Genomic DNA, 18552 nt, shown 5'->3' on the forward strand with positions numbered 1-18552 from the left:
CACGAGATCAAAATCTTTGCTAGACAGCCAAGAGAAGTGATTAATTGTACTCTACAGCTTTATGCTGCAGCTTGGCATGTTCAGGATAGAAAAAGTGTACTTTTTTTTTTTAAATAGTGAGGTTGATTGAAACAGCCTTGAGCACACTTCACTCACAGGACAGGTTATATAAAGTGCTTGCTATCAGACTCCTTGCTCAGCAACAGCTGAAGGAATCCTCTGCTCCAGTCAAGCAAACCAACAGTGGGGCTGGTTCTGCCCCTGCTGTGTCAGGCATTTCATTGAAATGCACATGTAGGAACACATATCTAAACCCTACCTGAACTTAGCATGGCTGCCTTGTGCAAGGCTGGAAGGTGAAAGAAGGGCACATCAAATGCCCTTATCACAGCTGTGATGATAACACAGCTCCACAGTGTAAAAACAAACAGGATATCTAAAAGAGCACTCCCAGGACAGCACTTGGCACTTCAGCAGACACTCCAGCCCCAGTATCTGGGGAAAAAAAAAAGGAAGCTTACAACTGTTAATCATATTTTATACGTCAGGTTAACATCCCAAGACTTAAATTCTCAGAACTCCTCTGCTATGTAGCTCTAAATTACTTAGACATCTAGCAAGGGAGAAGAACAGAGGCAACCACATCTCTAGGATTCACAGTTCCAGTAACTGCTTTTGATTCATGATCTCAAGTGTATCCTGGAGGTAGCTTTAATGCAGGCTTACAGGGATTATTTTCCCAGAAACAGTAGGGCATCTAGAACAAGTCAGAACTCATATTTGTAGTAGAAAAAAGGTCTGAAAAATTTATGAGTTTAAAAATATTTATTTAACATGAACTTTTGGACTTCACAAGTGTACAAATTTAAGGAAGTTCAGCAAATCAAATAAAGATTTATAAACAATGATTACAGCTTCATGACATGCTTTTATACAGTATTTACACTTTCCTAGTTACAATAGTGAATATGAAGGCTGAAGGAATTGCCTGTTTTTCGGCTTTGGTGGTGCCATAATCCCCAGCTTTCCAACAGTTCCTTGTGTGGCACTAACGCTGTACGACGCTGAGCTGTAGCCAGATGAAGGTGGAGTCTTAGAGTTGGATGGCTTTTTGGTCCTTCGGTACTTGCTGTAACCGCTGCAAGATTTAGAGAGAAATTACAGCATTGTGTGTCAAAAACATTTGGTTTACTTGCCACATTCCCTACCTGTGGCGTATTTATACAGTTGCACACCATGTAAGATGTTCTAGACAACTACATTTTTTTGAACCTTTTTTTAAATACACATGGCTGCAAGAATACCTTTGAAATGTAAATTTAGTGTAGCTGTTGCTCTGACATCTGCCTAAGGGCAAGAAGCAGCCTGAAATATGAACACAGAATGCTAAACCGACCTAACTCCTATTAATCTAATTAGAGTATCAACATTAAATGACACTTCAGGGTCAGCATTTAATTACTAATATTTTAGGTAGATGGGAAGATGGAAAGCAAAGGAATAAAACAAACAAAAAAAAAATCAAGACAGAAAAAAGCAAGGAAAAGCTGAGCTGCCTTAGAAGCTCAAGACCAACCAGGATCCTGGACTCAAACATCGTGGCCATGGTGCAGGCACTGCCTTGTATGGCACAACAAGAGTGCTAAGTTCTGAATTAACAAAGGACTGCAAGCCAATTTTCCAACACTTAACGTGTTCGTTTTACCACTGACACTGCTCTAGGAGTTTTGAAAGAACTACCATTATATTTGAGCTTATTCTGGAAAGCAAGCAACATAAATTCTTTGCTGACAAGCTATGAAATACCTTAAAACACTTCTTTGTAACAGAAGCGTAATATAAAGTTTTAAACAGGTGTTATTCATATAGACTCCGTTAAGTTGCCAAGTATGCTTCCTTTTGTGCATGATACCATAAACTATGTTACCACTGTGAATTTGCATAGATTTAAGAATAACAGAAGCAAGGCTATATTTGCACTTCACAACCAGCACAGCAGGATAAAGCAAGAAAGCTCCACGCTTTCAGAGCTTGTACTGCATGGAGAAAATGGTCAAGCCAATTAAGAAAAAAAGTAAAGCTGAAGTTTGATTCCAGTGCAGTCACATAGTCTAATTACAGGTGAATGTTAGTATGAAGGTACATTGAGAACGTACCTCTATTTTGCCCTGCATACTGAGATTTCAGACAGTGGAAAGGGGCATCATAAAATTATGGCTTATTTTTGCAGCAAATTCTGCTCCTGCTATAAGCTTAGCATGTTAGTTTGAGGAATACCAATACCCCACCACAGAAATGGCAAAGGTAAGCAAGAGCACGTTGGCAGTAGTGGAAGCAGTGTAGTGGTACACCCCCTGCTGAGAAGCCTGAAACTGATATTAATTTTTAAAGTCCAGTATTTGATGAACTAACTTACATATAAACCCATACAATTACTTAAGAAAATGCACTATGACAACAGTGCAGTTCTGGGATCACCATCATCTCAGGAAAAAAAAAAAAAGTTAAACTGGCCACAAGCAACATACCCTTTGGGACGAAACTGCTGGCTACCAGCGCTGCTTGTCTTTTTCTTCTTGGATTCTCTGAAGTTTGGCGGCCTTTTCCTTTTCCTTCTTTGGTTTGCATTATTGCAAAAATAGCTTGAGGTTGTAACTACATCTCCTGCTTCTTCCTCACTCTCAGGTGTGCCAGTACTCCCTCCAGCTGTGTCCACACTTTGGCAGGCAGCATCTTCTGCAGACAGACAATGAATTAAAACTAATGAAATCAAAACATTGCCTGGGGCAGCCAGAACTGTCAGCTAGAGCACACTATTTGTGCCAAACTTCTGTCCTTGCCATTCAAATACTCTTTGCACCACAGTCCTCCTGGTGATGCTCCAGGCTCAGCTAGAGGCATTTCTTAGGTTGTTGTAAAGCAAAGACAGACAAGAAGGAAGTTTTGGTTTACCTCGTCATGATTTAAAAAAAAAAAAAAAGACTAGCCCTATTTTCACTAGCTTGGCTTTTTTTCTAAACTATTTTGGTAGCACTGAGCTTTCTGCCTTTACACTCTCTTCCATAATTCTTTCCAGCTGACAGGGAATATACCATAAATAATACACTCAAATACAGCACTTGTTTTTAAAACAGCACCAGGAGACGCTGAAAGGCTCAGACAGCTGAGAGTTCCTCCTCAATCAGTTGTAAGCAAGAAGGACATGATTCTTTGCACAGGCAGTCAAATGAAACACTTAAGTGAGGTTTGTAGACATGAATTTATTCACATTGCAGCATATGAAAACACAGCCTCCTTAAACATAATTAAGGATCACTTTTAAACTGATGGCCAAGATATATAAAGTATTCTAATTACAACAGAGGGTACGCTATGCTCACATGACACTGCCACATTTACCAGTCTCATGGCTTAATTCTCCACTGAGCTGAACTCTGTGCATGAGGTTAAAAGCTGTAAAATGGTCTGTAAAATACTGGCATACTGACTTGCTAGCTTTTTTTTTTTTTTTTTTGCCCCCTCCATCTAGTTTTGACAGTTCTTCACATTTCAGAAGGAGCTAGCAAGTGCAGACTTGGACTTGCTGATCTCAGTTACTGTGAAAACTAAAAGGCAGTTGTTACTGATGGTCTGCCAGGCTACAGCACTACCCAGTACATCGTAGACTCAGATGGAAAAATATGCGGGGGGGGGGCAAGATTTTTAACCTGAATGCCCTGAAGTCTCTGTCTAAGTACATTACATAAACCCCAATAACTAACAGGGAAGTAGTGCAGCAGTATGCTTAGACTGAAAAAGGGAAAGACTTTCAGAACTATGCTGAATTTAACCAGTGAGAAGATCTTTGTATGTTCTGAGAATATGAAATTGCTCCCTTTTCATTGAACTCGAAGAAACAGTGATTGTGTTTAAAACCAGGTGACTTTTCAGGGGAACTTTTATACAGAGAAGGAGGGAAAAGGAATATATAGGAGCACACACATTTAGTGCAAAGAATACCAAACCTGGTACGGTCCATTCAGAGTACTTATCCATCACTTTAATTATTTCTGCGCCGTATTTTTCCAGTTTATCTTCAGTGACACCATCTATCTGCAGCAAAACCTCCACATCAGAAGACAAAGTTTCTGTAACGTAACAAAGCACCAGTTAGACACAGCAAAGTAACTTTTTAACGCAGATCGCAGTAGAACATTCTGGAGGAAATCCATTCCTTTTTGTGCCACGGTGCCCACTAATTCCCCAGGGAAGCAAGCCTTTTTTCTACACATATTTACTTCTAGCTGGTTGGTACACCCCAGGGGAATCTATGCTGCATATGCTACTTGCATGGGATTCACTCAGCTGCGTATAGGCAAACTGTCTCTCTCCAAACTTTAGGAAACTAGATTTTCTCTCAGAAGAGGCTGCAGTTGCACATGCAGCCTACTGCCTACGGGGGGTTAATAACCAGTTGACATTACCTGCTATTTTCTTTAGAGTTGAAGTACTGAAAATATTGAAGTAATGCACATCAAAGACTTTCCCAAGAGTTTTGCATGTATCTGTAAGTTCGCTGAGGCACTTTTTAACCATCTCTTCCCGCTGTGACATTTTTGTCACAGAAGCCCTTTGTTTTCTAATGGCACTGGCACTTTCCGTTTCATGAAATTCCACCTGTTAAGAAAAGCCAATCAATACCTTCTGTCAGGGGAGCTGCTGCAGAGCAGTCATTAGAGCATAGATTGATGACACAGAAGAAGAGTGAAAGAAACCAAAAGTATTCTCTGATGGACCAAAAAAAGCTGTTTACCCAGTACACATTTTTAAAGTGATCTTTTTTACAGGCCAGTTGATAAAGCACCCATTCTCAACCACCTGTAAGTTTCTTCTACAAAGAACAAGCAAAGCAAGTCTACACAACACAGGAAAAAGCCCTGTGAAAGCAATACACAGCTAGCTTTAAACAGAGGTCACTAGGTCTATTGCTGAGGGCTCTCCTCTTCTCCAAACACAGCACTAATGCAGAGGAGGCACTGCCTCAAGCAATTCTGAGACTGGTTTCATGACCTTCTTGGAGGAGTGCATTTTCTTTCAGAGAGCATCAATGGCTGGAAAAAAATAGAGCATAAAATGCAGAATAAAGTAGTGCTGTTCCTTTTTTCTTTTTTCCTCCTTTGCTAGCACTTCCTGTGTTGGTCAGAATCACAGAATGGCTGAGGTTGGAAGGGACCTCTGGAGGTCATCTGGGCCAGTCCCCAAGCTCAAACAGGGCCAACAGGAGCAGCTTGCCCTGGACCACATCCCCCTGACTTCTGTAGGCCTTCAACAAGGAGACTTCACAAGCTTTCTGGGCAACCCATTCCCCTACTCAGTCACCTGCCCAGTAAGGAAGTGCTTCCTGACGATTAGACAGAACTTCTCGTGTTTCAGTTTGAGCCCACTGCCTCCTCCTGGCATTGGGCCCTACTGAGAAGAGCCTGGCTCTGTCCTCTTTGCACCCTCCCTTCAGGTACAGACATTAGTAAGATCCCTTCTGAGCCTCCTCTTCTCCAGGCTGAACAGTCCCAGAATGTTGCATTCTTGTCATGATGGAATCAAGCAGAATGAGAATAAACAGGAAGATATAACCCTCTCCAGTACTCTCAAACTCACTTTTTGCTTCACGACATTACGATTAGAACACTGGACTGCAAGTCATGATTGTCAGATTCTGCTCCATGAATTTACTAAAGATCAGTAACTGTACTTCAGTGGGTACTCAAACTATGTTAAAAAAATCACAAGGTATATGCTGTACAAAAACTGCAGCATATTCCTTAAAACAGTTTGTTCAAGGGAAAAAGAATGTTGCTCACCTGCAGTGATCCGTTTAGCACAGCCTGCGCTCGCTCTCCTAGAATTACATAAGCTACAGCTTGGTCATTAGCTGTAATATACAAGTCTTCATCCAGAATCTTGTCCAATACCAGTTTTCTAAACAGTCTTTCCACATTATGCCTTGAGTACGCAGCCCCGTTCCCAAATATTCCAGACTGAATCTTCGCACTCTTTGTACCTGTGCAACAGAAGGCAGAGGATTAGCCTGCAATCAGAGCACCTTCACAGGCATGTGCTTATAAACTCATCGAAGATTCCCAAGAGTATTCCGTGGTTTGAGCGCGTACGCACACACACAGCATGCAAGGACCAGAAAGTCCAAGCACCAGTAGAAACCTAATATCGCTATAGCAACCTGAAAGAGATTAAAGCTTTAGTCTCGTTTATTTTCAATCATTTAACCATCAAGAGGTTCCTGGGAAGAATAATTTTGCCAAATATATATTATTTTAAACCACTGCTGGTATTACAAAGACCTCCTGATCATCAGGAGTTTATGCACCGTGTGTATTTAGGTCTTGCTTCTGGGAAAACAATACTTACCTAAGAAAATGTCTACCATCATATTCAGTGTGTATCTTCCAGAACCTGCATTTCTCTTTGCATTCATTCCTCTCATTTGTCCGCAGTGTTGCTGTACAAATCTTATAATGCTTTTCACTTCCTCAGTTACATTTCTTGATTTGTAATCCTATTAAAATAGACTTGATTAGGAAACAACCAGATGAGGTTCTATCCTAATGCAGATTGTGTCACTGACAATCTTGTTTTTCACTATTGAGTTTTTTCCAGTCATGAATTCATTTTGTCCCAAACACAGAAATAGTGATTTGCTAACTAGTACAGCTACAGTGATGGAGTATAGGCATAGGTTAGACATTGTTCTGAAAAATGCAAGACAAGAGACATACCAGCTGACTGTATGTAACCTTTAGTATGTTTATTCTATACAAAGAGCTGCAAGATTGCTGAGTCAGTACTGATGATCAAGGTAAATTGTTTGCAAAGCATTCCTGTAATTTTTTTGCTGCCATGCACTAGAACTTATGCTTCCTACACACATTAAAATGAGAAGGCTGGACAAAATAGGCATTATTCTAGTCAATTTTTGGTACAATCACAGACATATTGTTTTCTATGATTCTACGTTTAGGGTAATGCTACAAACATTGGCTTGAGAAGCAACATCATCAGGTATAGCCATCATAGCCACTGATAGCCAACATCATCAGAGCCATTCCAGTTGATGTTATATTAGTTCCTGTCTCCAATAAGCACAGTGGCCAAAAAGCAACACTAAGGGACATCTTTATACCTTGCTAGTCAACCCAGGCTGAAACATACATAGCATAAGTCCGCGGATAGTTTTGTAATTATACTCTCGTTTAAACCCTGAAAATAATTCATAGCACTCAGCATCACAAAACCACAAGACATCTTACTCATTTTCTCTATTTACCTTCCCAAGTGTAATGTTACTGTTATTCAAATGCAGCAAAATACGAGATCAGTTTAATAGCACTGTAAATAAGAACAGATTTTTACCTTCTTTCTACTGCAGTTATCACAAATAACTTCTGGGTGATCTTTACAAAAGTTTGGGTTAAAATTAGTTTCCCCGAAGTAGGCCAAAAGCTGAATTCTCCGGCAATCAACTACATTCTCACAGTAATGAACCATACTGTACAGGTTGTTAAAGTGGGTTTCTCTTGTGTGACTGTTTCCGTCTTTCTCCACTGAAATGCAATAAGTTCAATCATATTTATTTTATCTTCACTTCTGTCTTTTTACATATTATCAGATAGACAAAAAGACAAAACATAATATTCTGTTGCTTAAAAAAGGACAAGTAGTTTAGTACAGAACTAACCTAAACCAGATTTTACCTCTCAAGCTTTAAAGAATGGAGAAAAATCTATAATGATAAAAATCAAGAGATGAATACGCATAAAGAAAAATGGTTTTGACTAGAACTAAGTGTAAGTAATAAAAATCTTGCACTACAAAAAATCATCCAGGTAAATAATAAAACAAAGGAGCACAGTTCTCCCATCTTTGCAATACCATACACCATCTCACTTCTAAGTGAGAAAATAACTCAGCTAACTGAAACAGAAACCATCAACTAAGTGACTTCTTTACTATTGTCTCAATTAAGCTCCAAATACAAAAAAGATCACTTACTTAGTATTAGTCTTCTAAGTCTGGTTACATCACTGTAGCTGTAGAAGAGCAGACAGTGAGACATTTCACCATCTCGTCCAGCCCTGCCAGACTCCTGATAGTAACCTTCTACAGATTTAGGAAGGGAAGCATGGATAACATAGCGTACATCAGGTTTATCTATGCCCATTCCAAAGGCAATTGTTGCACATATAACCTAGAAGAAATCACACTTTGTTATGCAGAGTTACAAAAACCACTCGTGCAGTACTCTGCACCAAAAATAGGCATGTTATCAGGCTTATGAAATTATGCAGAACAGAGAATTTCAATTGGAACCCTGCAAGACAAGTACAGAATAGTCTCTCTCTTCTTCTTTTAGAAGACCTTTTTGCCATAGAGGGAAAACTCCAAATTCAAGAATCTCAAAATACAATTCAGCAAGTGTACCTAGGACTGTTTCAGAAGCCTTGCACAGCTCAGTTCCTTATTCCCAGAGCATCATACCTTGGTGCAGTACTGCGGTCTTTGATTTGTAAAAGTCACAATGAAAAGACGACTGACATGTTTGGGCAGCTCTCTTATGATCAGTTATTTAACCCTGCATCTGATTTTGCAATAATGTTACACAACTTTGTTTTCCTTTACTAGGCCAAGAGCAATACAAGTGTTCTAAATTCTTCCTTCCGCTAAATACTTTCCTCTAAATACTTCCTTCCCCTCCGCCTTCCCCAGCAGCTTTTCTTTTACCTGGCATCCTTCTTGATTAATCCACTTCTTTTGCACAAGATCTCTGTTGGAGTCAGTGAGGCCAGCATGATAGGCAAGCGCAGAAAGACCTTCCTTCTGCAGAATGGCTGCAGTTGTGTCACACTCGTGACGGGAAAGGCAGTAAATTATTCCAGAGTCATCTGCGAATATAAGAGATGTGCTAGAATAAAGCAGGTGATAGGGAACAAAGCTGTAACAGTCATACCTGTGTCAGAGAAAATACCGCATTACACTTACATTGATTCCAATAGGGGAAAAATAGGTAACTACTCAATAAAGCAAAGTAAGTTTGTTAATATCAGATGGTTTAGTTAGTTTCTCCTCATTCAATTCCTCACTTATTTACCAGGTTACATCACTAGAGAAGCTATGGAGGGAGCTTCATGTAGTCAACTTCCAACAGCAGGAAGAGCAGGACTCCAAAATGAGAGCAGAGACAGATATGGCTCACAAAAGATATAATTAAGGGGAACCACAGATAAGCACAGACAAACAGAATTAAACTATTAAAACTCTTTAGTGTTGTCTAATACCCATAAGGTCTGGCAACCTCCAGATAGATTACTCAGAGCACTACCATAATTTCCTTTTTCGTCTTATCTTGAACTCTCAAGCTTTGGATGTCTGTAAATCTGATTCTCATTATCAGCAATATTTTTCCTCCTACTTGTTGTTTCTGTAAATGTACGAGTAGCTTGAAAAAGGCACAAGGTTGTTTTTGGTTTTTTGTTTGTTTGTTTGTTTGTTTTTTAATATATATATAGTATTGTAAGGCAGGAAAAGCTTTTATAAAGTAGTTCATAAAAATGCATAGGAGCACACTACATTGCTCAGTACTCACGTGGATGATATTTTTTAATCCATTCCAAGCAATCCATCGCCACCCTCTTTGGCTTCTTGGGCAAAACATCGTATTTTAAGTTATGCCTGTTGAAGCTCATTGTAAACCTTAAAAATAAGACATCTTATTGGTACTCATCAGTTGTATGAGTGCAGTAATCCATTCAACAAGCTAAGAATTGACTGGAATGTCTCAAATTCAAGTAACTACTACTAGTCCTGTGTTACCTGCACAGGAATTACTGTTCCACTATCCTCACATCACTCATACTTTGGGTCTAAAATGTCTGTTTTTCCCATGGCTGGAAAATAAAGAAAGCTACATTGCACTGTGGAAGTCAGCATGGAAGAAATGCTTGTCATTCTAACATTCATACAGATTTCTAAATTTTTTTTTTTTTTTAAAGTCAACAAAACAGTATTTCTAAAATTAAAAAAAAATAATAAATCAGAGTGCTTTACTTTTCCATCAGGTACACTGAAAATGTTAAAATGTGATCCAGACCCAATAGTAACTCATAATCTAAGTTACTGTCAATGTTAACTAAAAAGTACTTCCTGCTTCTGGTTTTTCCACCACCCCCATGAAATGCACTCTAACATGTAACTTGCACACTTACAGCTTCCTTAATCAAGCAAGAAAGAGTTTGGCAAGATTTATTATTATTAAAATAATCTGCATTTAAGTCTGATTAAATGAGAACATGTGCACGGAATTTAATCTGATACATCTATGTAAGTGTTCCAGATGGACCTCTAACGCATTTCTTGCTTTCCTAAGTTTTCCATTCAAATGTTCTGCAGCTCAAATTGTTTCAATGAACTGCTGGACAACTTACACTTGTGGTCTTAGCATCTCAAGCTGATTCTGGATATCCTTTTGTACTCTTGGGTTAGCAGTGGCAGTCAGAGCCATCATAGGAACAGAGCGAAACTTCTTGCGGAGCATGTTCAGGCGTTTGTAGTCTTTTCGAAAATCGTGACCCCACTTGTTAAAAAAACAAAATTGAAAAATAACTGAGTATGATGCCCCATCTAAGTTTTTGCTTTTGTGAAAAACAAATCAAGGTTTTCACCTGGCTGACACAGTGGGCCTCATCAATGACAAAACGTGCTAGGAGTTTCCGGTTGTAAAGATTTTCCAGGGCTGCCATCAGTCGGTTGCTTGCACAGACCTAGGTAAACATCCACCAGAGGCATTAGAAAGGAAACAAACAAAGCCAAGTGTCACCCTAGCTAAGACTGCAGAAACAATTGTTCTGTACAGTAAAGTTCATCTGGACTGCACAGGTAAAGCCTGAAGGCATAAAGGTGATGGTGACCACCTTTATTTTAATTGAAAATGAAGCAGCTGATGTGGGATTGCCATAAAGCTCTAGGATCAGCTACCCAGAGGTCCAATAATCTGATTGAATTTAAATGACTTATGTCACAGAAGACAGGGAAAGGCAAAGCTGTAGGAAGAAACATTCAGCACACTAAGTAGTTCCCTCTTGCAACGCTCTTGTGAAACACCATTTCTAAAGGCAGCATACAGTTAACTACAAGACAGGCTTTTGATGGTCACCTGCCAGCTTGGTAGTTACATGTTTCTACCCTGTAGCATCACCTTCAGAGTAGCCTAGATTCCGACAGCCACTAGTGTGTGCTATGATACATTGAAGATGATACACATGGTGTTTTTGCTTTAAGAGTTTAAATTTTGCAGACGTTACACTAAATTTCCTTCTTGGTTAATTACTGACTGAACTTAGTTGCATCCATGTAGAGACTTACTAAATTCTATTAAAAATATTTCACACTTTTTTTTTTTTTTTCCCCCAAGAAGTCTACTCTAAGTTCTATGTTTCCCTTTTATTCTTACAGCAATCCTCCTCTTGTTGCCTCCAGGACAATTCAGATTGAGTACAAACCTTCTCAGGGGTGACATACAGAAGTTTTATTATAGGATCTTTTTTTGACAATTGCATATATATGTTCGAAGCATCAGTATCTGTTCTATCACCAGTCAAGTATGTTGCAGCAATCTGTAAAAAATAAACATTAGGTTTTAATATGTGCAAAATGAAAGTATCCTCAAATGCTAGTCCTATAACTGGTTATAAAGCAGGTAAAAAGTATATCCATTTACTACCCTTAGGGAACGTTACACAGGAAAGCATTGAAAGTGTTTTTACAGACAGCATTTGAATCCCTGCTGTACAGGAGCCATTGCATAATCTTTCTGATGATAAAACCAAAAGATTATAAACCAAATTCTATTCTATCCAGAAATGATTAGCATCCTCAGAACCCTCGTACCTCAGGAATTATTAGTGCTCGCTTCTTCTACAGCCCCAGCCTACTTCTATTTACTTGTCTACACACTACACTTAGAATCCGCGAATCAGATACATCTTCTTGAAAACTAAGCTTCAACAACAAATACATGAGCATCAACAAATTGATGAGGTAGACTGCACATATGTTCCAGTTCATCTAATGTAGATCTTCCTAGACAACTTTAACAGGTGTGCCTTCACAGCTTACCTTAATTATTTTTTGTAGTTTATATCTGAGACATACAAGATTTATTGAAACATTTCAGATTTCTAGTGCACTTATCTGCAGTTTAATTAAATAACTTGTTTGAACTTACATCTAAAGTATTCAGCTTCTGAACTTGATCTATTATCAGCGATCTCAGAGGAGAAATAACAATAGTGACTCCAGCAGAGACACAAGCAGGTAATTGGTAGCACAAACTTTTACCACCACCTGTAAGAATTAAACAGTATGCAACAAGTATTAGGTATCAAGAGGAAAGGGAGACAGGGCAGAGAAAGAGCAGAAGAAAATAGTCCTACTTCTTACTTTGTATTTAACAGTGCTTTAAGAAACAAATTTTTAACAATGAGTCCTTAAGATGCTACCTATAGGTGAAGGAAGAGTTGTCACGGGATACATTATGGAAGAGTGAAATTTAATCACCTTATTCAAAATACCCAAGTGCATTCAGAATTCCAGAAATCCTGTTGCTACAGAATTCAAACAGCACAATTTAACAAAACCTCCATAAAGGCACAGAGAAAGAATAGTTTGTCATGAGCCTTGCAAAAGGAACAACAGCTCTTTATTTCTCTAATGCACGTCAGACCTCAAAAGCCCGCAGCCGTGCGATGTTTGTAGATACATACCAGTGGGCATTAGGATGAAACAATCTTCTCCCAGAAGAGCAGCATTGATGGCCTCCAGCTGATTCGTCCGGAAAGTGTGCAAACCAAACTTTCTGTGAAATATAGTCATCATTTCTTCAGAGTGGGAAAATTTCATACCCCTGAAACGTTCTAGTGCGGGGTTATTAACCAGTGGCTCTAGTAGACAGAGAAAATATTCTTAAAGTAAGTTCCAATACCAAATTGTACTTTATCTCTTTCGACACAGAACTCCCTCGGTGTAACAGACTGCTTAGCCAACACTTCAACCCTTTAAACCTTCTAAACTAAAATCCTAAATTAATATAAATAAATGAAAATGCATACAACTAGAATTTAAGGCTGGCTAAAGTATGAATTTTGATTATACACTAATCTCTTTTTTTTTTTTTTTAAACAAACTTGGACACAACTGTATAAAATGCATAGTCTTATGCTGTAAAACTTTATCTCTACCATGAAAAACTATTAATATTCTCCCTGTATTTAACTAGCATTAGTTAGAGGCCAGCTGCATCAGCAGCAGAGAAGTGTGCCTACTCAGACAGTGAACCTGCAGTCAGAACACCTCTCAGCATGGTTAGGTCTTCAAAAACAACTGCTAGAGTAAGCTTACAGCATGATAAAAGCCTGCATGACTGAATAAACCTCTGCATTTACCTCCCCGTTCCTACAAGAATTGGAAACACTGACCTACACTTGTGCACCAGAGGGGTTAGGTTTACTTCAACAAGTACCCAAATTTAAATGTTTTGTATAAGCAGCTAAGACTATTGTACAGCTTTAAATTAGCAACTGCAAAGTCATTTAATTAAACCACAGAAGCATTACAGTTTCCAATTTTAGCAGCTTCATCTCCCCAGCAGTCTGCAACCTACATGGCAAATAAATATTCAAATCTGGCAACACTCTGAGGAGAAAAAGAGAGGAGAAAGATTCTGCAATGTCATCTCTACAAAGAGAAATAAAAACAAATTTCAACATGAACACAAAGGCACTGATGTCATCTACAGTAAGTTACTTGGTCTTAGACTTAGCACAAATACACACAAATTAAAAAGAAAAAGCAGTAATCCTCATTCACATAAATTTACCTGTTTGGTTCTTTGTTGCCGTCAAGAAGCTTGACTTTGGAGCAACAGGATTTGATACAAGAGGAGATCCTTTGGCTGTGGAGATGATCTTTGAGAGCAAGGATTTGGCAGGTGGCCCTTCCCTGAGCGGCTGATACAATGGCGTAGATGGTGTTTCAGGTGCCGAAACAGTCACTGGATTCTCCTCCCAGCCCTCATCAAAATCATCAATATCAAAGTTATCGAGATCAAAGTCTGGATCATTCACATCCAAACACTCTGATGCAGGAGTACCAGCAGGGGCTTTGCTCGGACCTTTCAGAGCAGTGCTTGTAATGGGCCTCTCCGGAAGATGCCAGTGTTCACCGTTTCTCACCACTGTTTTTTCACACCAGCTGTTGTTGAAAGACATCTCTGAGGGATGGCTGAGAGAAGTTCTGTCTTTGCTGTTCAGCTTGGAAGAAGAAAGTTCTGCAGTTTCTAGGCAGACAATCTCCTGAGCAGTTTGCTTCGAAACATAAGAGGTAGCCAAGTCATCAAGTGTTTGATTATTTTCTGTAGAAAAATTGCTTGAATTAACAGTCCCGGAAAGCATAGATGAAAGATTTGTAGATTTGGGTGAGTTTCTGACAAAACTCCTATTAGGGCCAGAACACAAAGCAGTGCCAGAATGCGCAGAAGAGTCTTGTTGCACACACGCCTTCCAATTTCTAGGAAAAGTGTTGTTTGTGCTACTTGTGTTCAAAGTGACAGAACTAGCTAACAATTTTCTCCTGAAAGAGATGGCAAAGGAAGGAAGAATGAAAATGAATATTTAAGTCACAAGCACTGATATATCACTTTCTGCAACATACATTAAACATTTTTGTCTCTTTCTTCCTATTTAAAATATTAATATACATTGGTTACATTGTTTTTTTGTCCAACTCAGGATATTATGATTCTATATTATAAAAATATTTCAAACAAATCTAGAGAAGAGAGAATAATACCAGAACTCAGTTGAACACGATAATTACAAAATAAATACACGTTCACCACAGGTATTAAAGGAATTCTTAATAGTGAAGAACTGATTCAGGCAACACAGAGCATAAAGTTCTTAAAGGCACAAACCCAAAGTTAAAAAGTAAAAAATACGCTTGAAACAAATCATGATTTTCTGTACTTTCTGAAGATTATCACTGACTACAGTAATAATAGAAAAAAAATAGTTCTACCAAGAATGTTTAGAAAAAAGCACTGTTCCAGTCCAATAAAAACACAAACCAAACTGCCAAATCTCAGTATTTTGTCTATGCATTGTGTCACCAAATTATACAGGAGGAGGCAGCCTGTAGTAGCACCGCTCAAACTGAAAGATGACAGGTATGCAGATACTAGTAGAAGTCACCAATCATTACTGTCAGGGATGGTGAGTCTCACAGAGAGAATATTAAATTAATGCCTCAGGTTTCAAGAAATCAGGATGACGCTTAGCAGATTATATCGCATCACCCTGCTTCTTCAGAAGCACCTGGTGAGAGTTACCTTCCAGAGAAAAGATACAGCACTACGTGTGCCTCAGCTTGAACATGGAATTGGATTCTTTCTTCTGAAAGCATTAACAATGCCAGGATTCTGCCAGGAAGTCTTCGGATTTTTTTCTAAAACTTTATTTGGTCAGTTATTTTAGGCTTTTTATCAAAACAAAACAAAACAAAAAAAACCCTTTCTGTACTATGTTTTCAGTGTGATGGAGACACCTACAGGCGTGATATGGTTTCATACAGAACATGGCAATAAGAAATAGTATTTATTGAAACGTACCGGAGATCCCTTTGCTGAAGTAGTTCTTTTGCACATGACAGAGACTTCAGCTCATGAATAGGAATGGCATCTACCAGCTTACAAATATCATCCATGACACTGTAGAGTTCCTGTTCCAAATGCGGGCCTTCATCTGCAAGGACAGAGCATACTTCAGCAAAGAGTAATGCTATTTTTTTTGTATCCCATGTAATCTGAGAGCCATCAGAGAACAAGAAGTTGCAAACCATTGCCAAAACCTAATGCATAAGATTTTAAATTATTTCACGTACCTGCGTCCTCTGCCCTAGGATCACTTTCAGCAACAGGCTGTTTTGCTGTAATCTTCTCAGGCTTAGACTCAATGCCATTAGCTGTTGATCTTCCACCAGTAGGAGATTCTTTGAAAATATTACTAACATTAAAACAAAAAGTCATTAAAATATAGAAATGCATTGGATTTACAGACACCTTACAAAAATCCATAAAAGAACTTTATCTTTTGGACTAACAGCATTTGAGTATAAAAGAAAAATTTCTCATCTAAGTAACATCAGTAAGCTAACATCTAACTGTTACGTGCCAATTTGTACAGACTCGTTTCAATATTTTTCTTTCTCTCACTATGACAGGAAAAATAACTCTGCTTTTTCTGAAGCAAAAGCCACATTTGTTACAACCAATGTTTAAGGTGTTTCAGAAGACATTAATAGCAGCTGTCAACTGCTAACCTACCAAGCAAGAAGTAGTCAAAACCAACTCAAATGGTAACTTTTTAATAAACACTAGTTTAATATTTTTTTTTGTTAGTTTTAAAAAATCATCCTAACAATAGTCAGCTTTATCCGTTAGGTTTGTTTTACCTAATGCTTTTTACAGATGGTGAGAAGGAAGGCAGCTCTTCTTCAGGGGAAGGCGGAACTACATCTAAGTAATCATCCTCTTCAAGCTCAATGTTTGCTAACAGCTCGTTGCTGATCTCATCCACATCTGGTTGGCTGTTTTTCTCACTGTTGCTTAGCTTCTGGCTTCCACCACTTTTATCATTAGTAGCTGAAAGAGAAACGTATTGATATTGTTGGGAAACACTGAAAACTCTTTCTGGTATAAACAGAAACACAATGGAATAGAGGAAAAAACTATTAGCCATGTTTCAAAACAATAGATTAACATAGTTTCTGACTTTTTAAACAGCAAACAAATAAATAGTCAGAAAACACTGTTCAGTGTTAATCAGTTGCATAAAGACATTAATTTAAAAAATAAGGACCAAAAGTTTCAAACCATAACAACTAAGAAACTTAAAACAGAAAAACTAAGTGAAGCAGAGAGCCGCCAAAGATGCATACTGACTGATGGCCATGAATTTTTGGTCATAATTGATGTGTGTGGGTTTTTTTTTTTTCCCCATTTGTTTGCTTGTTTTTAAAAATCAACATAGATCTCTTTTTCTGGTTTGATATTTCTCATTGTTTCAGTTAGGCATCAGTTGATTTTAGATCTCTTTTGTTTGAATTATAAAACTTTTTTTTTTCCTCTGTAACGTCCCTGCAGATTATTGGTACTTATTTCTGGAATGGCATCATGCACCTCCACTGGTAGCATGGTACCTGCTGCTGCAGAGACAGTTCTGTACTATCTGCAACACCACACATGTACAACACACAGTTACCAATGTGAAACCCACGTGCCCAAGACTACTGTCAGATAGGAGTGTGCAGCTCCCTCTGATTTCACTGAGACCTCGCAAATTCTACATTTCTGAAAAATGAAGCCTTGAGGTGTGCAAACACAAACATGTTTCATTCTAGTTCATTGATGCTATAAACTAGCCCGCTACCTGTGTGAGCCTCTTCCCTCTCATCATCCAAAGTCGTGCCAGTAGCTAAATTCTCCTGAAGATCCTCGCCCACAATCTTGTCGCTGTCACAGTGGACCAAGTCCCCAAGACAGACGACAGAGCCCTGGGATGAGGGCTGCTCTTCCTCGGCGGGACGCGTTCCTTTGGGCTCCCAAGCCCCAGGTTTTGGGGACGCTGTGTCGCCATTCACGGTGCCGGGCAGCTTATCCGCACGGGAGCTGGGTCTCGGGGGAGCCTTGCAGGCGGCCCTCTGGCCTTTGGGGGTCTGAAGGGCTGGTTTGGAGAACCGCTTCTCGATGCCCGACAAGTCGAAGTCATCCATGTCGTCCCACTCATCGTCCGCCGCCACGGGGGGGGCCCCAAGCGGCGCGAGACCCCCAGCCCTTCCGGGAGCTGCCAGCGGCCTCCTGACAGCCGCGATCGCCCCCTCAGCAGGGCGCCGGGACACGGGGCAGGGACCGAGGCAGAGCGCGGCGGGGGCAGGAGCCGAGGCCGGGCCGCAGCCCCCCACCGTGAGGGGCTCCCCGGGCTTCCTGCGCTGCCCGGCGGCCGGCTCCGCGTTCACGTCCTTGTCCCGCAGCGCCGAGCTCCCGCTGAGCTCCCGGCCGCACGGGGCGGTCCGCTTGAACGTGAAGCCCCTGGAAGAGAGGCGGTGAGGCGGTCAGCCCGGTCGGTCAGCCCGGTCAGTCAGCCCCCCGCCGCCCCCCGCTACTCACCCAGGCCGGCTCCGCGCTGGCGGCGGCTGCTTGCTGAGGGCGCCGCGGGCCGAGTGCAGCTGCAGCTGCTCCCACAGGTTGTTGTGTGGCACGGCCGCCATGGCGGCACCGGGCGGCCCCTCACGGCCCCGCCGCCCCTCGCCTCACCTCAGCGGGAGCCGCCCCCGCCGCCCGCTCCCGCCACACCGCGCGCGCCCTTCGCATTGGTTCGCATTGGGCGCGCAGCCGCCGCCCGCCTGCCCATTGGACGGCAGCGCTGCGCCGGAAGTGACGACACGGCGGGGCCG

General features: G+C 40.4%; 1 protein-coding gene across 1 annotated transcript; it reads right to left on the minus strand.

Moving 5' to 3' along the window:
- Positions 1 to 806: 806 nt before the first annotated feature.
- BLM (BLM RecQ like helicase) lies at positions 807 to 18489 on the minus strand. Its single transcript, XM_027466109.3, has 21 exons — positions 18266 to 18489; positions 17529 to 18187; positions 16552 to 16741; positions 15982 to 16103; positions 15710 to 15842; positions 13922 to 14673; positions 12810 to 12986; positions 12272 to 12390; positions 11547 to 11660; positions 10710 to 10808; positions 10473 to 10621; positions 9635 to 9741; positions 8773 to 8933; positions 8044 to 8239; positions 7405 to 7595; positions 6403 to 6550; positions 5838 to 6037; positions 4464 to 4656; positions 4005 to 4127; positions 2529 to 2736; positions 807 to 1138 (listed from the first exon to the last, which is right to left on the minus strand). The coding sequence occupies exons 1-21, from the start codon at positions 18364 to 18366 to the stop codon at positions 955 to 957; spliced, it is 4326 nt and encodes a 1441-aa protein (XP_027321910.3). The 5' UTR covers positions 18367 to 18489; the 3' UTR covers positions 807 to 954.
- Positions 18490 to 18552: the final 63 nt, after the last annotated feature.

This window comes from Anas platyrhynchos, chromosome 11 (assembly GCF_047663525.1).
Source record: "Anas platyrhynchos isolate ZD024472 breed Pekin duck chromosome 11, IASCAAS_PekinDuck_T2T, whole genome shotgun sequence".
Lineage (NCBI taxonomy): Eukaryota > Metazoa > Chordata > Aves > Anseriformes > Anatidae > Anas > Anas platyrhynchos.